This window comes from Hyperoodon ampullatus, assembly GCF_949752795.1.
Source record: "Hyperoodon ampullatus genome assembly, chromosome: 3".
Lineage (NCBI taxonomy): Eukaryota > Metazoa > Chordata > Mammalia > Artiodactyla > Ziphiidae > Hyperoodon > Hyperoodon ampullatus.
The window spans coordinates 148,258,052-148,282,037 of record NC_136916.1 but is presented as its reverse complement, the minus strand read 5'-3'; the positions used below and the strand labels follow the sequence as shown (position 1 = coordinate 148,282,037).

The 23,986-nt window shown below is 37.2% G+C and overlaps 1 protein-coding gene across 1 annotated transcript in view; it reads left to right on the top strand.

Moving 5' to 3' along the window:
- Positions 1-19,118, top strand: part of LOC307049372 (cytochrome c oxidase assembly protein COX16 homolog, mitochondrial) — a 33,673-nt gene extending 14,555 nt beyond the window's left edge. Inside the window, exons 3-4 of the mRNA XM_079698898.1 lie at positions 15,459-15,521; positions 18,750-19,118. Coding sequence (XP_079555024.1) covers positions 15,459-15,521; positions 18,750-18,866 — 180 coding nt within the window. The 3' untranslated portion in view covers positions 18,867-19,118. The remainder of the gene's footprint in view (positions 1-15,458; positions 15,522-18,749) is intronic.
- The last annotated feature ends 4,868 nt before the right edge of the window (positions 19,119-23,986 follow it).

The following is a 23,986-nucleotide window of genomic DNA, read 5'->3' as shown; positions in this document are numbered from 1 at the left end:
CTTGCCAATACTTGCTATTATAGGTTGGGGTATTTTTCCTCATTTTGCTTTTTAAAGTTATTTTGGTGGGTGTGTTATGAATTGTTACCTAATTATGTGGTGAATTTGAATTTTTCGTGATGATGAAACTGAGTCCCCCTAAAAGTTCCTGTGTTGAGTTTGATTAATCTCCCTCTCCAGAACTCTATTCCCTTTCTTGTCCCATCTGACCTCAATCTTGAGCTAACTGAACACTAATCAACCAGAGTCAGATGACTAAAAAATTTCCATTGTTAGTAACATTTTTAATGTACTAAAATTGCTATTATACATATCATCATTAATGTAGAAACTCAGGTTGTTTCTCTAGGGCAAGACTAGCTCACAGACCCCTGAGCCATGGACTGCCTGGGCAGAGAATCATAAACCAAAGACATCCTGACTCTCAAAACTGTGATTAAGAAGATGATTAATTCCATCTTCTTTTGTAATATATGCTTGTAATGTGATGAATTTCCTTTTAAGCATGGCCATGGCTATGTCGTGAAAGTTTTAATATATTCATAATCAATCAAATTAAATTTGTTTTTATATATCCATGAGCTATTTAGAAGTGTTTTTCCTTAACTTATAAACATAGGGAATTTTCTACTTACAATTTTTTTTTTTTTTTTTTTTTTTGCGGTACACGGGCCTCTCAGTGTTGTGGACTCTCCCATTGCGGAGCACAGGCTCCGGACCCACAGGCTCAGCGGCCATGACTCATGGGCCCAGCCGCTCCACGGCATGTGGGATCCTCCCGGACCGGGGCACGAACCCGTGTCCCCTGCATCAGCAGGTGGACTCTCAACCACTGCGCCACCAGGGAAGCCCAAGTTACTATTTTTTATTGATTTCTAACTTGAGTGTGTTGTCATCAAAGAAAATTTTCATTGAGTTCTTTCTTTTGATATTTGTTGAGACTGGCTTTATGAGCTAACACGTGATCAGTTTGTATGAATGATGTGTGCTTGTTGGGTACGTAATAGAAGTATGTTGTTGGGTACATACTAAAAGTTTATACATCCATTTGGCCAAGTTTGTTATTTGTGTTTTTTCAAATTTCTGTGTTTTTGACTTTTTATATCTGTTCTCTTACCAAGAGAATTGTGTTAACATCTCTCATTATGACTGTTTGCCTATTTCACCCTGGTATTAGATACATATAATTTCAGAATTATTATGTCTTCTTGGTGAATTGAATTTTCATTGTATTGAAACTTTGTGTGGTAATAATGCTTTTTCCCCTTACAACCTATTTTGTTGGATATTAATATGGCTTCAACAGCTTTCTTTTTAATCTCAACCTTTCTGTAAACTTAAGTTTTAGATATATCTCTTATAAACAGAAAATATGTTTTAATGGTTTTGTTTTTTAATTGGTTCATTAAATATATTTACATTTAATGTAATTTAAAAATATATTTGTGTTTAAGTATGCCTTCCTTTTATGTGCTATTGTTATAATTATTTCTGTCCTGTTGTTGTTGTTCTCTTTTGGATTAATAACATTTTATTATTTTGCTGTTGTTCCATTAGTTTGGGAGCTGTAGTCTTACTCTTCCACTAGATGTTGCACTAGAGACTGTTGTGGTCTACAGACTTTTTTTTTTTCCTTCTACTGTTTTGGTCTTGATGGGGAGCAGAATACACCACCCCAAAATGTGCCACTTTGGTATGTGGATTGTTTTTTTTTTTTTTTCGGTAGGCGGGCCTCTCACTGTTGTGGGCTCTCCCGTTGCTGAGCACAGGTTCTGGACGCGCAGGCTCAGACGCCATGACTCACGGGCCTAGCCGCTCCGCGGCATGTGGGATCTTCCTGGACCGGGGCACGAACACGTGTCCCCTGCATTGGCAGGCGGACTCCCAGCCACTGCGCCACCAGGGAAGCCCATGTGGATTGTTTTAAGCTGAAGGCAATTATGACCCAACAGACTTAGGAAAAGCTTTTTATATCTTCCTTAACTGCCCAAAAGGATTTAGGTAGGAAGCCTGTACCAGGAAGATAGCTATTATGAGAGAGAACTTTTTATATCAGAAGGACTTATCTGCATGGCATGGAACATTTGTTTACCAAACATTTGGTCTTCTCATCTTCCTGCTTCCTCTTCCTCTTTGAAGCCCCAGACCCCTACCCCCTTAGCTCAGGATGGCATATAAGTCTAAGTTGACTGCCTGTGAGTCTCATGTGTTTGTGGGGCTCCCATACATACATAATTAAATGTTTTTCTCCTGTTAAATCTGTTTTATGTCAATTTAATTATTAAGCTAGCCAACAATCCTAGAAGGGAAGAAGGGAAAATTGTTCCTCCCCAACAGTCTGGTTTTGGTATTGGGATAATGTTGACTTCATAACATGAATTGGGAAGTGTTTCCTCTTTTTTTATTTTCTGGAAGTGATTATGTAGAATTGGTGTTACTTCTTCCTTAAATATTTTATAGAATTTGCCAGTGAAACCATCTGGGCATCTAGTTTTCTTTTTCAAAATGTTTTTAGCTATGAATTTAATTTTCTAAATAGATGAGACTATTCTGGCTATGTATTCTTCTTACATTTTCTAATTGGTTTTTACTTGCATAAAGAAACTATATTGATTTTGTATGTGGATCCATGCCCTTTGATTTTTGAGTGTTGATCTAACTACCTTGTTGAATTTTCTTTAACAAGCAGTAATCATAGTAAATATTCTTAATAGAGAAACATTAAGAGCATTCCTTTTAAAGCTAGGAGCAATAAAGGAATATCCGTAATTGTAGCTACTTTTTAAGTAATATTTTGGATATCATAGCCTATAAAATTGGACAGCAAAATGAACTACATGGTTTTTTTAAAATTTTTATTTTATATTGGACTGTAGTTCATTAGCAATGTTGTGTTAGTTTCAGGTGTACAGCAAAGTGATTCAGTTATACATATACATGTATCTATTTTTTTTCAAATTCTTTTCCCATTTAGGTTGTTACATAATATTGAGCAGAGTTCCCTGTGCGATACAGTAGGTCTTCGTTGGTTATCCATTTTACATGTAGCAGTGTGTACATGTCAATCTCAAACTCCGTAACTATCCCTTCCACCACCCAGCCTTCCCCCTCCTCCCCCGGTAACCATAAATTCATTCTCTAAGTCTGTGAGTCTGTTTCTGTTTTGTAAATAAGTTCATTTGTATCATTATTTTTAAGATTCTGCATGTAAGCAGTATCATACAATATTTGTCTTCCTCTGTCTGACTTACTTCACTCAATATGATGATCTCTAGGTCCATCCCTGTTGTTGCAAATAGCATTATTTCATTCTTTTTAATGGCAGAGTAATATTCCATTGTCTATATGTACCACATCTTCTTTATCCATTCATCTGTCATTGGAGATTTAGGTTACTTCCATGTTTTGGCTATTGTAAACAGTGCTGCAATGAACATTGGGGTGCATGTATCCTTTTGGACCATGTTTTTCTACAGATATATACCCAGGAGTGGGATTGCAGGATCATATGGTAGCTCTATTTTTAGTTTTTTAAGGAATCTCCATACTGTTCTCCACAGTGGCTGCCCCAATTTATATTCCAAAAAACAGTGTAGGAGGGTTCCCTTCTCTCCATACCCTCTCTAGCATTTGTTGTTTTTGGATATTTTGATGATAGCCATTCTGACATATGTGAGGTAATATATCACTGTAGTTTTGATTTGCATTTCTCTAATAATCAGTGATGCTGAACATCTTTTCATGTGCTTCTTGGCATTTGTATGTCTTCTTTGGAGAAATGTCTATTTAGGTCTTCTGCCTATTTTTTGATTGGGTTATTTGTGTTTATGATATTAGGCTGCATGTGATGTTCATAAATTTTGGAGACTAATTCTTTGTTGTTGCATTGTTTGCAAATATTTGCACCCATTCTGTGGGTTGTCTTTTTGTTTTGTTTATGGTTTCCTTTGCTGTGCTAAAATTTTTAAATTTCATTAGGTCCCATTTGTTTATTTTTGTTTTTATTTCCATTACTCTGGGAGATGGATTGAAAAGGATATTGCTGTGATTTATGTCAGAGAGTGTTCTGCCTATATTTTCCTCTAATACGTTGATAGTGTCCAGTCTTATATTTAGGTCTTTAATCCATTTTAAGTTTATTTTTGTGTATGGTGTTAAAGAGCATTCTAATTTCATTTTTTTACAGGTAGCTGTCCAGTTTTCCCAGCACCATTTCTTGAAGAGACTGTCTTTCCTCCATTGTATAGTCTTACTTCCTTTGTCATGGATTAATTGACCATAGGTGCGTGGGTTTATTTCTGGGCTTTCTATTCTGTTCTATTGATCTATATTTCTGTTTTTGTGTCAGTACCAGACTGTTTTGATGACTGTAGCTTTGTAGTTTAGTCTGAAGTCAGGGAGCCTGAATTTTCCAGCTCCATTTTTCTTTCTCAAGATTGCTTTCACTATTCAGGGTCTTTTGTGTCTCCATCCAAATTTTTAGATTTTTTGTTCTAGTTCTGTGAAAAATGCCATTGGTAATTTGATAGGGTCTGCATTGAATCTAGATTGCCTTGGTTAGTATACTTATTTTGACAACATTGATTCTTCTAATCCAAGTATATGGTATATCTTTCCCTCTATTGTGTCATCTTCGATTTCTTTCATCAGCGTCTTATAGTTTTCAGAGTACAGGTCTTTTGTCTCCTTAGGTAGGTTTATTCCTAGGTATTTTATTCTTTTTGATGTGGTGGTAAATGGGATTTTTTCTTTAATTTCTCTTTCTGATCTTTCGTTGTTAGTGTATAGAGATGCAACAGATTTTTGTGTATTAATTTTGTAACCTGCAACTTTACCGAATTCATTGATGAACTGTAGTAGTTTTCTGGTAGCATTTTTAGGATTTTCTATGTACAGTATCATGTCATCTGCAAACAGTGACAGTTTACTTCTTTTCTAATTTGTATTCCTTTTATTTCTTTTTATTCTCTGATTGCCACAGCTAGGACTTCCAAAACTGTGTTGAATGAAAGTGGTGAGAGTGGACAGCCTTGTCTTCTTCCTGATCTTAGAGGAAATACTTTCAGCTTTTTTTGAAATATTTATTTATTTTTTAATTATTATTTTGGCTGTGCTGGGTCTTCGTTGCAGCATGCGGGCTCTGCATTGTGGCATGCAGACTTTTTAGATGTGTCATGCGGACTCTTAGTTGCGGCACGCATGCGGGATCTAGTTCCCTGACCAGGGATTGAACCCGGGCCCCCTGCATTGGGAGTGCGGAGTTTTACCCACTGGACAACCAAGGAAATCCCTGCTTTTAGCTTTTGAACACTGAGTATTGTATTAGCTGTAGGTTTGTAGTATATGGCCTTTATTATGTTGAGGTATGGTTGCCTCTATGCCCACTTTCTGGAGAGTGTTTTTCATAAATGGGTGCTGAATTTTGTCAAAAGCTTTTTCTGCATCTATTGAGATGATCATTTGGTTTTTATTCTTCCGTTTATTGATGTGGTGTATCACACTGACTGATTTGTGGATACTGAAAAATTCTTGCATCTCTGTGATAAATCCCACTTGATCATGGTGTATGATTCTTTAATGTATTGTTGTATTCAGATTGCTAGTAGTTTGTTGAGGATTTTTGTGTCTGTGTTCATCAGTGGTATTGGCCTGTAATTTTCTTTTTTTGTGGTATCTTTGTATGGTTTTGGTATTAGGGCTATGGTGGACTCATAGAATGAGTTTGGGAGTTTTCCTTCCTGTGCAATTTCTTTGGAACAGTTTCAGAAGGATAGGTGTTAACTCTTCTCTAAATGTTTGATAGAATTCGCCTGTGAAGCCATATGGTCCTGGGTTTTTGTTTGTTGCAAGTTTTTCAATCACAGTTTCAATTTCAGTACAGTAAGTCCCCTACACATGAACGAGTTTTGTTCCAAGAGTGCATCTGTAAGTCCAATTTGTTCGTAAGTCCAATAAAGTTAGCCTAGGTACCCAACTAACACAGTCGGCTATATAGTACTGTACTGTAACAGGTTTATAATACTTTTCCCACAAGTAATACGTAAAAATCAAACATCTCAAAAAAATAAAGCATTTTCTTTTTTTTTTTTTTGCGGTACGCAGACCTCTCACTGTTGTGGCCTCTCCCATTGTGGAGCACAGGCTCCGGACGTGCAGGCTCAGTGGCCATGGCCCACAGGCTCAGCCACTCCACGGCATGCGGGATCCTCCCAGACTGGGGCACGAACCCATATCCCCTGCACCGGCAGGCGGACTCTCAACCACTGCGCCACCAGGGAAGCCCCAGCATTTTTAATCTTATAGTACAGTACCTTGAAAAGTACAGTAGTACAGTACAACACCTGACATACAGGGGCTGGCATCAAGTGAACAGGCAAGAAGAGTTACTGACTGGAGGAGGGAGAGGAGGGGGGCGATGGTAGAGCAATAGGAGGAAGATCATCAGCAGTAGGAGATGGAGGGCAAGGTGCAGTTTCACTCACGCCTGATGTTGATGGCACAGGTTCGGGTTCCTTGCTGGATTCAGTTCTATCCACCATCTTGAAAAAACGATCCATTGATGTCTGGGTAGTAGCTCTTTTTTTCTTGTCATAGATGATACGGTAGCACTGGACTGAATTCTGAAGGTCTGCTGCAACCTTCGTGCACCATTCTATGTTTGGGTCCTATGCCTCCAAACCTAACAGTGCCTCCTCAAATAAAGAAAATCCCCTTGAATCTCTTCGGTTCTTCAGTTACTTCTTCCTCTTGTCTCTCTTTGTCCTTTCTTTGGGCCTCCAATTCCATCAGGTCTTCATTAGTACTGTAACCTCCTTGTGTTGCACAGCAAGGAATTCAATGAAGCCGTCCTGTTGCAGATCTAGCTCCAGCTTCTTGCTTAGGGTCACTACGTTGCTGAAGACCTCTTTGGGCTCCTCATCCACCTTCTCAAATCCACGAAAATCGTGAACAAACTGCAGTCAAAGGTTCTTCCAAACCCTATTCATGGTGATGGCCGTAAGCTCATGCCATGCAAAGTCAATGTTTTTATGACCTTGTAGGTGTTGTAGTCCTTCCAAAATTGTCACAAGGTTGTTCTGGATTCCTGTCACTCGCCTTTACTGCGAAAAGTGTGATGTAAATAATATTTCTTGAAAGTCACGGTAACTCCCTGGTCCATAGGTTGGATGAACAATATAGTATTTGGTGGCAGATGCACTACTTTGACGTTGGGATGAAAGTCATCCATGAATGGGGGTTGGCCCCTAGCACTGTCAAGCAGCAAAGGAATGTCAAATGGGATGTCCTTCTCCAAGCAATATTTCCCTACCTCTGGGATAAAGTGGTGGAAAAACCAGTCCTAGAAAATGGCCTGTGTAACCCAGGCTTTGGGGTCACTCTTCCACACAACAGGAAGAGATCCCTTGGCTTTGTTTTTATGGGCTCTTGGGTTCTCTGAATGATAAACTAAGAGAGCCTTCAGCTTCATATTGTGGGAAGCACTGCCACTAAACAACAGAATTAGTCTGCCCTTTGCTGCTTTATAGCCTGGCATTAACTTTTCCTCCTTACTGATGTAACTTTGGTCTGCCGTCCTCTTCCAGTACAGTGCTATCTCATCCACATTAAAAACCTGCTCTGTTAAATACACGCCTTCATCAGTAATTTCTCAGAGAGTTTCAGGAAATTCCCGGGTAGCTACCATATCTGCACTCACTGCCTTGCCACTTACTTTTACGTTGTGAAGTTTGGCTCTAACCTTGAACCAGTGAAACCAGCCATTGCTGACATTAAAAGATGTGCCCCCTGATTCTTTGCCATGTTTCTTCTTCAAGTCTTTGTAAAGGCTTTTAGCTTTGTCTTGAATCAGCATAAAGCTGAGTGGGACTCAACACTGTTGCTGATCCTGCATCCATACACTGAGAAGTTTCTCCATCTTTTCCATCATTCTTCCACACTTCTTCGATATTATTGTCGACATCATCGGCACAGCACACTTCTCATATTCCATGATCTTGTCTTTGTTCTTTAGAATTGTCCCAATGGTTGAATGATTCATGTTATAACAAGTGACGTCTACCATCTTTTCTCCTTGCTTCACTCTCAGTTTTTTTCACTTTTGTTTCCATTGTTATCTCTTGACACTTCTTAGCAGTGCCAGCTACATCACCCGCTCCTTTCACATTTGCTTCCAGACATCCTGGGCTTGAAATAAAGATACTGTACTACTGTACTCTATACAGTACTGTATAGTAAGGTACACAAAAGCACAACCACTTGTAGAGGATGCATGCATGTGACAATGTAGACCAGACACGTGAAGTAACTTATGTGATTAGACATGTGAACATAAGTTTGCATCTTTGAAAGATGGCAACTTGAAGCCTCGTATGTAGGGTACTTACTATACTTGTGATTGGGCTGTTCATGTTTTCTGTTTCTTTCTGGTTCAGTCTTGGGAGCTTGTACCTTTCTAAGAATTTATCTGTTTCTTCCAGGTTGTCCATTTTATTGGCGTATAGTTGCTTGTAGTAGTCTCTTATGACCCTTATATTTCTGTGGTGTCCATCTTAACTTCTCCTTTTTCATTTCTAATTTTACTGATTGGAGTCCTCTCCATTTTTTTCTTGATGAGTCTGGCTAAAGTTTGATCAATTTTGTTATCTTGTCAAAGAACCAGCTTCTAGTTTCATTGATCTTTGCTATTGTTTTTTTCATCTCTATTTCATTTATTTCTGCTCTGATCTTTATGATTTCTTTCCTTCTACTAACTTTAGGTTTTGTTTGTTCTTCTTTCTCTAGTTGCTCTAGCTGTAAGGTTAGGTTGTTTGAAATGTTTCTTGTTTCCTGGGGTAAGATTGTATTGCTCTAAACCGTCTAGGAGGCTTGTGCAGGCTTCCTGATGGGAGGGGCCAGTTCCCGTCCAGTGGTGGGTGGAGCTGGGTCTTGTCCTTCTGGTGGGCAGGGCTGTGCTCAGGGAGACTTTAAGCCACTTGTGTGCTGATGGGTGGGGCTGTGTTCCCACCACATTGGTTATTAGACTGCTTTTGCTGCATCCCACAGGTTTTGATTCATTGTGCTTTTGTTTTCATTTGTCGCTAAGTATTATTTGATTTCCTCTTTCATTTCTTCAGTGATCCATTGGTGGTTTAGTAGCATATTGTTTAGCCTCCACATGTTTGTGTTTTTTACAGTTATTTTTCTTGTAGTTGATTTCTAATCTCATAGCATTGTGGTTGGAAAGGATGCTTGATATGATTTCAGTTTTCTTAAATTTACCGAGGCTCGCTTTGCGGCCCAGCATGTGGTCAATTCTGGAGGATGTTCCATGTGCACATGAAAAGAATGTGTATTCTGCTGCTTTTGAATGGAATTATTGTTAAATATCAATTAAGTCCATCTGGTTTAATGTGTCTTTTGAGGCCTGTGTTTTTTTATTTTCTGTCTGGATGATCTGTCCATTGATATAAGTGGGGTGTTAAAGTCCCCCACGATTGTGTTACTGTCGATTTCTCCCTTTATGGCTGTTAGTATTTGCCTTATATATTGAGGTGCTCCTATGTTGGGTGCATATGTATTTACAATTGTTATATCTTCTCGGATTGATCCCTTGATCATTATGTAGTGTCCTTTGTCTCTTGTAACAGTCTTTATTTTAAAGTCCATTTTGCCTTATATGAGTATTGCTACTTCAGCTTTCTTTTGATTTCCATTTGCATGGAATACCTTTTTCCATCCCCTCACTCTCAGTATGTATGTGTCCCTAGGTCTGAAGTGGGTTTCTTGTAAGTAGCATATATACAGGTCTTGTTTTTGTATCCATTCAGCCAGTGTATGTCTTTTGGTTGGAGCATTTAATCTGTTTACATTTAAGGTAATTATTAATATGTAAATTGCTATTGCCATTTTCTTAATTGTTTGGGGTTTGTTTTTGTAGGTCTTTTTTCTTCCCTTCCTCTTTTGTTCTCTTGTGGTTTGATGGCCATCTTTATTGTTCTGTTTGGGTTGCTTTTTCTTTTTTGTGTGTGTATCTATTATAGTTTTGGGGTTTGCTGTTCCCATGAGGTTTTTTTGTTTTTGTCTTTAATTCATTAATTTATTTATTTATTTATTTTTGGCTGCATTGGTTCTTTGTTGCTGTGCACGGGCTTTGTCTAGTTGTGGCCAGCGGGGGTTACTCTTTGTTGTGGTGCGCAGGCTTTTCATTGCGGTGGCTTTTCTTGTTGCGGAGCACAGGCTCTAGGTGCACAGGCTTCAGTAGTTGTGGCTCGTGGGCTCTAGAGCACAGACTCAGTAATTGTGGCACATGGGCTTAGTTGCTCTATGGCATGTGGGATCTTCCCAGACCAGGGTTTGAGCCCATGTCCTCTGCATTGTCAGGTGGATTTTTAATCACTCTGCCACCAGGGAAATCCCTCCTGTGAAGTTTCGATATAGCAGTCTATAGGTACAAGGTTGCTTTAACTTTCTGGTTTCTTTCCCATCTAGTGAAGTTCCTTTAGCATTTGTTGCAGAGCTGGTCTGGTGGTGCTGAATTCTCTTTGCTTTTGCTTGTCTGTAAAGTTTTTTTTTTTAATTTTAATTGGGATATAGTTGTTTTACGGTGTTGTGTTTCTTCTCTACAGCAAAGTGAAGTTTCCTGTGCTATACAACAGGTTCTCATTAGTTATCTATTTTATACATATTAGTGTATATATGTTAGTCCCAATCTCCCAATTCATCCCACCCGCCCTTTCCCCTCTTGATGTCCATATGTTTGTTCTCTACCTCTGTGTCTCTGTTTCTGCCTTGCAAACCAGTTCATCTGTAACATTTTTGTAGATTCCACAAATATGCATTAATTTACAATATTTGTTTTTCTCCTTCTGACTTACTTCACTCTGTATGACAGTGTCTAGGTCCATCCACGTCTCTACAGATGACCCAATTTCATTCATTTTTATGGTTGAGTAATATTCCACCGTATATATGTACCACATCTTCTTTATCCATTCATCTGTCAATGAATATTTAGGTTGCTTCCATGGCCTGGCTATTGTAAATAGTGCTGCAGTGAACATTGGGGTGTGTAAAGCCTTTGATTTCTCCATCAAATCTGAATGAGAGGCTTGCTGGGTAGAGTATTCTTGGTCGTAGGTTCTTCCCTTTCATCACTCTAAATACAGTATATTGTGCTACTCCCTTCTGGCCTGCAGAGTTTCTGCTGAGAAATCAGCTGATAACCTTATGGGAGTTCCCTTGTATGTTATTTGTTGTTTTTCCCTTGTTACTTTTAATATTTTTTCTTTGTCTTTAGTATTTGTCAGTTTGATTACTAGGAGTCTTGGCGTGTTCCTCCTTGGGTTTATGTGCCTGGGACTCTGTGCTTCCTGGACTTGGATGACTGTGTGAAGTTTTCAGCTATTATCTCTTCAAATATTTTCTCAGGTCCTTTCTCTCTTCTCCTTCTGGGACCCCTATAATGGGAATGTTGGTGCATTTAAAAGGTCTCTTAGACTGTCTACATTTCTTTTCATTCTATTTTCTTTATTCTGTTCCATGGCAATGATTTCCACCATTCTGTCTTTCAGGTCACTTATCTGTTCTTCTGACTCACTTATTGTACTATTGATTCCTTCGAAAGTATTTTTCATTTCAGTTATCATATTGTTCATCTCTGTTTGTTCTTAATTATTCTAGGTCTTTGTTAAACATTTCTTGCATCTTCTTAATCCTTGCCTCTATTCTTTTTCCAAGATCTTGGATCATCTTCACTGTCATTATTCTGAATTCTTTTTCTAGTAGGTTGGCTATCTCCACTCCACTTAATTTTTCTTCTGGGGTTTCATTTTGTTCCTTCATCTGGCATATATTCCTCTGCCTTCTCGTTTTGACTAAATTTCTGTGAATGCAGTTTCCATTCCACAGGCTGCAGGATTGTAGTTGTTGCTTCTGTTGTCTGCCCTCTGGTGGATGAGGCTGTCTAAGAGGCTTGTGCAGGGTTCCTGATGGGAGGGACTGGTTCCCAGTGGTGGGGAGCTGGGTCTTGTCCCTCTGGTGGGCAGGGCTGTGCTCAGGGAGACTTTAAGCCACTTGTGTGCTGATGGGCAGGGCTGTGTTCCCGTGCCATTGGTTATTTGGCCTGAGGTGATCCAGCACTGGAGCCTACAGGCTGTTTGGTGGTAATGGTGGCCTTTGGGAGGGCTCATGCCAATGAGTAGTTCCCAGAACTGCTGCTGCTAGTGTCTTTGTCCCCACACTGAGCCACAGACACCCCCTGTCTCCCCAGGAGACCCTCCAATGCTAGCAGGTAGGTCTGGCTCAGTCTATTCTGGGGTCACTGCTTTTTCCTCTGGGTCCTGGTACCCTCAAGACTTTATGCGTGCCCTCCAAGAGTGGAGTTCCTGTTTTCCTCAGACCTGTGGAAGTCCTGTGATCACACTCCATTGGCCTTCAAAGCCAGATTCTCTTGGGACTCCTTCTCCCATTGCCAGACGCCCAGGCTGGAAAGCCTGACTTGGGGCTCAGAATTTTCACTCCTGTGGGATAACTTCTGTGGTATAATTATTTTCCAGTTTGTGTGTCACCCATCTGGTGGGTATGGGGTTTGATTTTATCACGATTGTGCCCCCTCCTACCGTCTTGTTGTGGCTTCTTTGTTTTTGGATGTAGGGTATCATTTTTAGTAGGTTCCTGTGTTTTTTTGTTGATGGTTATTCTGCAGTAGTGATTTTGGTATTTTTGTAAGAAGGGGGTGAGCTCACGTCCTTCCACTCTGCCATCTTGAGCTAATCTGAACTAAGTGGGTTTAGATAGAAAGGAGTGAAAATGTCATTATGTGCAGATGAAATGTTCTCTACCAAGAAATTTTATACACAAGAAGACTAAACCTATTAGAATGAAAAATATCATGCAACAGATGGCTCTTCACTTGTAAATACTTTGTAATTTTCATTTTGATTTCTTCTCTAACATGTTAATGTATTTTAAAACGTTTTCAGCTTCCATATATATGGATTCTTTCTGCAGTTATCTTTTTGCTATTGATTTTAAATATTATTGATTGTAGTCATTGAATATGTTATATATGATGATTTTTTATATGTGAATTTGCCTAGTTTTCCATTATGCCCTATAATAAGTTTAATTTTTATTAATATTTTATGTGTTTGAGGAGAAAATAGCAATCCAAATTTGCTGGGCTCAAAATTCTATATATATCTATTAGAAAGAACTTGTTAATCATTTTACTCATCTTCAATAATCTTATTTATAATCTACTTGATCAGTTAGTTTCTGGGAGAGGTATGTTAAGCTCCTTTAGGATGTTTTGTGTATTTACTTCTTAAATTTTTATCCATTTTGCTGCATACATTTCAAAGTAATATAGTCACATAATATTTAATAATTCTAACATTTTCTTTAAAAATTGTTCCATTTTCCAATATTGAATTTTTTTTTTTTTTTTTTTTTTTTGGCCGTGCCTCATGCATGCAGGATCCTAGTTCCCCAGTCAGGGATTGAACCCGCACATTGCGCCGAGTCCTAACCACTGGACCACTAGGGAAGTCCTAAATGTTCCTTTTTGATGCTGTTTGCCTTGAATTCTGTTTTGTCCATTAAAAATACTGTTATGTATTGATCCTCCTGCCCCCACCAGTTGTGTGTGTGTGTGTGTGTGTGTGTGTGTGTGTGTGTGTAGTGTAGCATTTTTTGTAACCTCTGCCTTCAACCTTGTGTTTTCATTCCTTTTTTTTAAGTGCATTTTTTGTAAGTAATATATAACTGGATTTCTAAAAATGTCAGTCAGAAAATACTTATTAGTTAATAGACGAATTCAGCAGTTACTGAGATTGTTATGTTTGTATGTGTTTCCACCACTCAAAACACTGATTGAGAAAAACCCAATCAAGTAGAAGCCGAGAAAGAAGAGAGAAAATAGTCAAAATAAAACTGAGGTTCAGGGCTTCCCTGGTGGTGCAGTGGTTGAGAGTCCGCCTGCCAATGCAGGGGATACGGGTTCGTGCCCCAGTCCAGGAGGATCCCACATGCTGCGGAGCAGCTGGGCCCGTGAGCCATGGCTGCTGAGCCTGCACGTCTGGAGCCTGTGCTGCGCAGCAGGAGAGGCCACAGCAGTGAGAGGCCCGCGTACTGCAAAAACAAAAAACAAAAAACCCCCCCAAAAACTGAGGTTCAAAGTAATCCTTTTAATATCAACATTGTAGATATAATTTCATTTTATTTTAGCGTTTTAAGTTGCTGATGAAGAGTCTTTTTTTCTAATCCTCATCCCTTTTTTCTAATCCTCATCCCTTTGTCTTTTCATTCTTTTTACTTTTGAGATTTTCTTTTTATCCTTAATATCCTAAGGCTTTACTATTAGTTGATTAAGAGTAGGCTGTCTTCGTTTTGTTGTGGTTATTTTTAAATTTTATTTATTTACTTATTTTGGCTGCGCTGCATGGCTTATAGGGTCTTAGGTCCCTGACCAGGGATCGAACCTCAGCCCACAACAGCCCACAACAGAAATCAATGAATCTTAAGCACTGGATCACCAGGGAATTCCTGTTGTGGTTATTTTTTATTGTGCTCTTTCAGTCTGAGGAATCATGTATTTTTAATATATTATTCATTAATTATTGATTAGTTATTGCCCTTCCTCCATTCTCTTTATTCTGTAATTCTGAAACCCCTAATAGACCTATTTTGGATCTAGCTTTCATAATATGCCTTTTCTTTCATTTATCCCATTTGTTTGTGCATCATTCTAGTGGAATCCTCAGGTTGTGTTTCTTGTGTACTACTTTGGTCTTAAGCTGTGTTTAGTCATTATTCAGCTATTCCACTGAATTTAATTTGGGTTTTGTTGATGGTGATGGTTGTTAATTAATTTCAGCAATCACATTCTTCTTTACTAAAGACTTTGCTACACACAGGTAACGTGGCATCAGTTTCTGTTTACCACTATGGAATCCTGTCTAATTTTTTCATAGCTAACTTTTAAATTTCTGGTGTATATAAAATGTTCTTTTTTGTTTTCAAGAGCAGTGTTACATTTATTAGTATTTTTGTAATGATTCTATGTAATAACATAATTTAGTGTGGTGGTTAATAGCATAGACTCTGGAGGCAGAGGGCCAAGGCTCAAAGCCAAGTTCTGCCTCTTTGACAAGTTATTCGAACTCCTTGTATTCCATTATCCTTACTTTGATCGTAATACTAATACTTATGTCATAGGATTTTTTGAGGATTAAAGGAGGTAATAAATGTCAAAATACATGGCATATACCAAGTCCTCAGTAAATATTAGCTGCTATTAGTTGTAGTAGTGGTGGTAGTACTATATTAGTTATCATTATGCAATCGTATGGTTTGTGGAGATTTTCCCATGTTTTTGTAATCTGCCATGCCATCCCAGCCATGCCTTATATTACTTTTTTAAATTGAAAATGGGATATAACAGACTTAAATAACTTATGGCTACTCTTTCTTTTCTACAGATTGATCCTGAGTTAGAAAAAAAACTGAAAATGAATAAAGTGTCATTGGAATCAGAGTATGAGGTACAGTATGCTAATGTAGCAATCTTCCTAGTCAGTGACTGGTTCTGTCTGCTTTAAGGTAAATTCAAATTATTATCAGTACAGGAAAAAAATATTTACCTTAAATATATGTTATTGGAACAGCTATGTAGTCGTTTGAAAAGAAAATAAAGATGGATCTATATTTCATATACTGTTTCATATCCATATTCTAGATGGATCAAGAATTTAAAAATAAAAAATAATAGGCTAAAAGTACTAGGAGTAAACAATGAAGATTCTTTTTAGTGGTCTTGAGTCAGAAAAGCCTATTTAAATATGATAGAAAACCCAGAAGCTTTAAAAGTAAAGATTGCAGAATTCATACATAAAAATTCAAAAGTTCAAAAGTTCAACCTAAAAAACAAAAGTGTATATAAAGTTACTAGTTAAATGTGAAATTCTAAAAATATTGTTTATCTTAACACGATGAATTAATTTATTTAAATATGAAGAGCAAATCAGTATGGAAAATTTCAACAACTCACTTGATCAGTAGGAACATGGGCAGAGCATGTAATGAGTTCAGAGACAAGGAAATATATATCATTTTTAAACAGATAAAGAGATGCTCAACTTATAATAGGAATGTTAATTAAAATTATAACAAGGTATCATTTTCCACCTATCTTATTAATGAAATCAAAGAGCTTAATAGCATGTTTTATTATAGGATGTGGAGAGAGAGGGTGTCCTCCATCTCTGATCATATTTTCCCATTTCTTTCCATGTTTGGTCATTTTTGATTGAAAGGTGGACTTGTGAATAATATACATTGAAGAGACGTGTGAAGAGTGTTGATTCTCATTTTAGCATTTCAGTCATTGGCTGATCATTTTGAGCTTGATTTTATGCTTCATAAGGGAGGATCTGTAGAAAGGTTTTGATGTTTCCTAAACCCCTAAAACTTTGTGGCATTCAGTCTCCAAATTGTTTACCCAGAGGACCTTGTCAGAGCTTAAGAGTAGACTGCTTTTTTGTTGTTGTTTGTTTTTGTTTTATTATTGTTGTTTTTTAGTTTAGTTTGGGACTGGACCACTTTTGCATGAAGTTGTTCTGCCAACCTTGCATCCCATTTAAGAATTATGCTCAAATTCTCTCTTGAGCATATAGATCTTATGTTATCTGAGTGAAGGCCATTATTCTTTCTTAAAACCTTTTTATAACTTTGTATCATTTCATAACTATACTTGAAAATAATTTACTCTGTTCTTGAACACTAAATTAGTAGAATTTTGTTCATCTATGTGGATTTAGTAAACCCCTGGTAAAACTGTAAGTGAAATTTAGAGAATGGTTCATTTACTATTTCCCCATTATCTTGTCAAAACCTCTAATTTGCTACTTCTCAGTATATAGTTATGGAGGGTTTGTCTGGGAGTGGATGTTCCTTAAAGTTCTTTTCGAAGCCTTAGAGTTTGAGAGCTGAAGAAATCATATAGACCATTTGGTCTAGCCTTTTCATTATTACTTTTGAGAGAATTAGTGCCCAGATAGCTCAAATCACTAGCCCAGGGTTATATAGCTTGTTAGTAAAACAGTAATGCTTAGTATCCAAGTGTCAAGGTAAATTGATATCATTTTCCCTGTCTCTGAATAAAAGCTATCCTGTGTTCTCTGTGTTTCTTTTTCTATTTTGTTCACTTAATTATTCCAGAATAACCAAAGCAGATATATGAAAGTTACTGTCAGAGTGGTGTCAGAAGGGTAAAGAAAGGTTTATGTTCTTCCCTATTTTCATTCCTGTGCTTGAGAGACACTTCACACTAACTAAAGATATGGTGATCCAAACTGTGGTTGAAGCTAGTTTTTATTGCCCCAAAAGAGCTTTGCTCATGGCAGCTATGGGGAATATCTGTTCATTCTTAAACCCAGGCTCATTTCTTAGGTGCAGAACAAATCATCTTGGTCTCTATTCCTTCTAGCAGACTCTAAAGTCTCCACTTTTGTTCTCTTCATTTACTGCCATCACCCATGTTAACCCATGCTAGTCATTATTAAGCTGGATTAGCATTCGGACCTGGAGTTTTGTTTTCCCAGCTTCTTCCCTTTCTTTGTGCTCTCAAAAATAAAACGTGTACATTATTCAAGAAATGCAAGTTAAAACTGCAATGAGGTACCACCTCACAGAGGTCAGAATGGCCATCATTAAAAAAATCTACAAATAACAAATGTTGAAGAGGGTTTAGGGAAAAGATAACCCTTGTACACTGTTGGTGGGAATGTAAATTGGTGTAGCCACTATGGAAGACAGTATGGAGGTTCCACAAAAACTAAAAATAGACTTGCCATGTGATCCAGCATTCCTGAGCATATATCTGGAGAAAACTATAATTCTAAAAGATACATGCACCCCTATGTCATAGCAGCAGTATTCACAGTAGCCAAGACATGGAAACAGCCTAAATGTCCATCAACAGATGAATAGATAAAGAAGATGTGGTGCATATTAATATATACAATGGAATACTACTCAATCATGAAAAAGAATGAAATAATGCCATTTGCAGCAACATGGATGGACCTAGAGATTATCATACTAAGTGAAGTAAATCAGAAAGAGGAAGACAAATACCATATGATATCACTTATTATGGTATCTAAAATATGATGCAAATGAACACATCTACAAAACAGAAACAGACTCACAGACATGGAGAACAGACTTGTGGCTGCCAGGGGGGAGCATGGGGGAGGGATGGATTGGGAGTTTTTGATTAGCAGATGTAAACTATTATATATAGAATGGATAAACAGCCAGGTCCTACTGTATAGCACAGGGAACTATAGTATTTTGTGATAAATCATAATGGAAAAGAATATGAAAAAGAATGTATGTGTGTGTATATACCTATATATGTATAACCGAATCACTTTGCTGTATAGCAGAAATTAATACAACATTGTAAATAAACTATAATTTAATAAAATAAATTTTTAAAAAATATAGAGTTTTTCTGTTTTAATAGTTTAATTCTGATGAGGGGAAAGATAGGCAGTAACATCAATAGGAAGTAAGAAAAATTTTAAGTCCTAAGAAATATGGCATTTCTTTAATTATTAAGTATGATATGCAGTTATTTACTAGAATTATAAGTGAGGGCCTATTGAATTCTTTCTACTCATTTATTCATTCATTCATTGAGGTCCTAATCGAACCCACAGGGCTCCTATACTAATATTTATCCTCTAATATTTGTGGCTCTATAGAAAATAAAGGACTCCACTTTTGAGGACTGGAAGAATATTCGAGGACCCAGGCCTTGGGAAGATCCTGACCTCCTCCAAGGACAAAATCCAGAAATCCGTAACACTAAGACAACTTGACTATGCTGATTCTTTTTTTTTTTTTTTTTAATAAAAATGTTATCAACTGGAATTCCCACCACATACTCCTATCTATTGGAAAGAAAATTACAGACCTGCAGAAGCCTGGATGGAAGTAATTTGATGATAAGTACTCTTGATAAAAAGTTAAGTACAGGTTTCTATACTTCCCAACTCTTTTATTTGCAAATGAAAGTAACAATGTTGATCACGTATATTTTTTACTGCTCAATAAAAATGTGAATACTGCCACTTAAAGAGTGTCATTTATTCTACTCCCAGGTACCCACCCATATTTCTTTTCCCCCAGCCAGTAGGGCAGTCTGATTCCTAATGAGAATAATAGGTCTGGATCCAAATTTTCACAGTAACATCAAGCAGGATTTTATGTCAGACCTATGTGGAAAATAATGTTGATCAGTCTGGTAAGACCCTTGGTTTTATTTGTAATGCCTCACATGTCAGGCTAATCAGTCTCCAAAGCATCACCTGATGATGGTGTTGATACCATTAAAATGTGTTAAGAAAGTTTTATTGCTCCAAGTTAAAGCAAAAATCATGAGGTCGTAACTTCCATCCTAATATACAAAAAAAAAAAAAAGAAATAAAAACGCTGAAAAGCTGAAAACAGGATGCTTTGATCCATGAGAGAACTGAGGTACAGGACAAAACCATCACCCTGAAAATTTGAGACACAGAGAAATATAAAGAATCACAGTTTACCTGGAGGAGAAAACACCTGGAAACCACTTCTGGGCCCAGCGTCAGATAGGAATACCTAAAGGGTAATTCACTAATTATTAGAGACTGAGCATGGACTAACCTGGGAGATAAAAACTCTTGGGGCCAGGCCAGGGACACACTTTTACTTCCTGGAACCCCACCAAGTTCTCACAGTGAATGTCAGAGAAAAATCTTGTTCTTCTAACAAGGGGAGGGGAAGGTAACCATTTTGAAATGTGCCCTCCAAATTCTGTCCTTAACAAAAGCCTGGTCTCAAAGGAAACTATTTTGTTAGAGCTTAATTATACTGGGTTTTACCGAAACCTAACCAACTGGCGTAAGGGAAATACCAACTCTGCCTCCCTCTAGCCTTTCTGTCTCACCTAAATGGAGGAAGAGGGGTGGGGAGTAAGACTGAGAAGCAGTTGTGCAGGTCACATACCAGGATCCCATGATCACTAAAAGACTAAGATCTAATCAAAAGAGTATAGAAGGTTCCCCTCGCTTTCCACATTACTGCCACATCACCAAAGGCCCACTCACTGGAGTTTCTTTTACGCAGTCCAACTGGTTATCGTGTCCAACTTTCCACAACAACAACAAAAACTACAAGGCATACTAAAAGACAAAAAGCACAGTTTGAAAAGAGAAACTAAGCAAGAGAATCATATTCATAAATGGCAGGGATTGGAATCATCATACTGAGAATTTAAGTATGGTTAGTATGCTTAGAGCTCTAATGAAAAAAGTATACAACATGCATGGACAGTTGGGTAATGTAAGCAGAGAGAAGGAAGTTCTAAGGAATCATAAGGATATCAATAGAACAGAAATGAAGAATGCTTTGATGTAGTCATCAGTAGAGTAGATATGGTTGAGGGAGGGAGAAAAAGGAGGGAGAAGGATACATATACCATGTTAACACTAATCAAAGGAAAGCTGAAGTAGCTATTTAATTCAGGCAAAGTAGGAAAATTAAAATTTAAAGCAAGGAAAATTATCAGGGATAAAGAGGGAGCATTACATAGTGATAAATGAGTCAATTCTCTAAGAAGACAACAATCTTTAATGTGTACCTAATGACAGCAGCAAAATACATGAAGCAAAAACTGACAAAACTGCAAAGACTAATAGATGAATCCACTATTACTGTTGGAGATTTCAGCTGCCCTCTGTCAGAAATGGATATATCCAGCAGTCAGAAAATCAGTAAGAACATAGTTGAACTCAGCAGTAGCATCAATCAACTGGTCTAATTGAAATCTCTAGAATACCTCATCCAGCGACAACAGAATACACTCTTCTCAAACTCACACATAACATTTATCAAGACAATATTCTTGGTCATAAAACACACCTTAACAAATTTAAAAGAACAAATTATACAAAGTATACTCTCAAACCACAATGAAATTAAGTTAGAAATCAGTAACAGAAAGCTACTTGGAAATTCCCAAATACTTGGAGATGAATCAGTACACTTCTAAATAACACATGTCAAAGAAGTCTATAGAGAAACTTAAAATATTTTGAGCTAAATGAAGTTGAAAATACAACTTATCAAAGTTTGTTGGGTGCAGCAAAAGCAGTGCTTTGAGGGAAATTAGAAGCATTGAATACATGTATTAGGAAAAAACTCTAACATTATTAATCTAAGCTTCTAATTTAGGAAACAAGAAAAAGAAGCACCACTTAAATTCAAAGTAAGCAGAAGAAAAGAACTAAAAATTAGAGCTGAAATCTGTAGAGAAAATCAACAAAACCAAAACCTGGTTCTTTAAAAAGATCAATACAATTGATAAACCTCTAGCCAGACTAAGAAGAAAAAGAGAGAAGACACAAATTACTAATACCAGAAATAAAAGAGGGGCCATCACTATTGACTCTAACAACATTAAAGAATAATAAAGGAATATTATGAACAAATTTATGCCCACAAATTTGATAACCTAGATAAAATGGATCAATTCCATTACCTTTCAATTACTTGAAATTTCATTCCTTGAAAGACACAATCTGCCAAAGCTCACACAAGAAGAAATAGGTAATCTGAATAAGCCCATATCTTTGAAAGAAATTGAATCAATAATTAACCTTCCAATATAGAAGGCACCAAACACAGATGAGTTCAGTGGTGAATTCTACCAAATATTTAAGAAAGAACTTATACCAGTTCTCTTCAACCTCTTCCAGGAAATACAAGCAGAGGAAATACTTCCTAACTCATTCTCTGAGGTCCGCATGATCATAATACCAAAAGCAAACAAAGACATTGCAAGAAAGTAAAACCATAGACCAATATCATTCATGAAGATAGATGCAAAAATCCTCAAGAAATTATTAGCAAGTCAAATCCAACAATGTATAAAAACAATTATACACCACAACCAAGTGGGATTTATCCCACGTATACCTGGGGTGGTACAGAAGGCTGGTTTAACATTCAAAAATCAATTACTGTAATCCATCACATCAATGGGCTAAAGAAGAAAAATCATATGATCATATAAATACATGCAGAAAAAGCATTTGACAAACTCCAACACCAATTCATGATAAAAGCTCTCAGCAAACTAAGAATGAAGGGGAGCTTCTTCAAACTGATAAAGAACATCTACAAAAAATCTACAGCTGACATTATATTCAATGGTGAAAAACTAGATGCTTTCTCAGTAAGATCAGGAACAATACACAATGTCCCCTCTCATCACTCCTATTTAACATCATATGGAAAGTTCTAGCTAATACAATAAGACAAGAAAATGTATGTAGATTAGAAAGGAAGAAGTAAATGTCTTTGTTAACAGGTGACATGGAGAATATCTTGGAGAATCAACAAAAACAACCTGGAACAAATAAGAAATTAAAAGAAGGATGCAGAATACATGGTTAATATACAAAAGTCAATCACTTTCCTATATGCCAGCAATGAACAACTGGAATTTGAAATTAAAAGCACAGTTTCATTTATTAGCATAAAAAAAAACCTTTGGTATAACTAACAAAACATGTATGAGATCTAAATGAAGAAAACTACAAACCCTCTGATGAAAGAGATCCAGGAAGATTTAAATAAATGGAGTGATATGCCATGTTCATGGTTAGGAGGACTCAATATTAAGATGCCAGTTCTTGGGACCTTCCTGGTGGTGCAGTGGTTAAGAATCCTCCTGCCAATGCAGGGGACATGGGTTCAATCCCTGGTCTGGGAAGATACCACATGCCGTGGAGCAACTAAGCTCATGCACCACAACTACTGAGCCTGCACTCTAGAGCCCGTGAGCCACAACTGGTGAGCCCTCGTGCCACAACTACTGAAGCCCATGTGCCTAGAGCCTGTACTCGGCAACAAGAGAAGCCACTGCAATGAGAAGCACGCACACCACAACGAAGAGTAGCCCCCACTAGCTGCAACTAGAGAAAACCTGCATGCAGCAATGAAGACCCAATGCAGCCAAAAAAAAAAAAAAAACAGTTCTTCACAATCTGATATATAGGGTCAGTGTAATCCCAGTCAAAATTCTAGTGAGTTATTTTGTGGATATAAACAAACTTATTCTAAAGTTTCATGGAAAGAATCATATATGATGAGAATGATTCATCAAATAGAGAACATTGATAAAGAATTAGAAATTACAAAATAGAAACAAATGGAAATTACAGAGTTGAAAAACTCAATGACCAGGATGAAAAATTCACTAGAGAGGCAAAACAGTAGTTTTGAGTATATAAGAAAGATTTGAGTAACATGAAAACGAATTGATTATGAAATCTGAAACACAGAAAGAAAAAAGATAATCTAGATAAGATATAACAATTATAAACATATATACAACTAACAACATAGCCCAGTAATACAGGAAGCCAAAAAGGCAACTTAGGAAAAGGCAACTCTACAATAATAGTTGGAGACTTCAATACCCTACTTTCAATAATGGATAGAACAGCTAAGCAGAAGATCAAGTAAATAGAAGACTTGAAGAACACTGTAAGCCAGCTAAAATTGACAGACATCTATGGCTCGCTCTACCTGACAACAGCAGAATCCATATTCTCAAGTGTACCTGGAACATTCTCCAGGATAGACCTTATGCCTGGCCATAAAACAAGCCTCAGTAAATTTAAAAGGATTTCAATCATACAACATCCTGGGAATGAAATCAGAAATCAACCATAAAGGAAATGTTGGAAATTTGCAAGTATCTGGAACTTAAATGTAATTAAATGTCCAACTGGCCATTTGAGAAGAAGTCACAAGGGAAATGAGAAATACTTTGAGATGAATTACAATAAAGACACAACATACCAAAACTATGAGATGCATCTAAACAGTACTTAGAAGGAAATGCATAGCTGTAAACACCCATATTACAAAAGAAAAAAAAAGAGATCTCAAA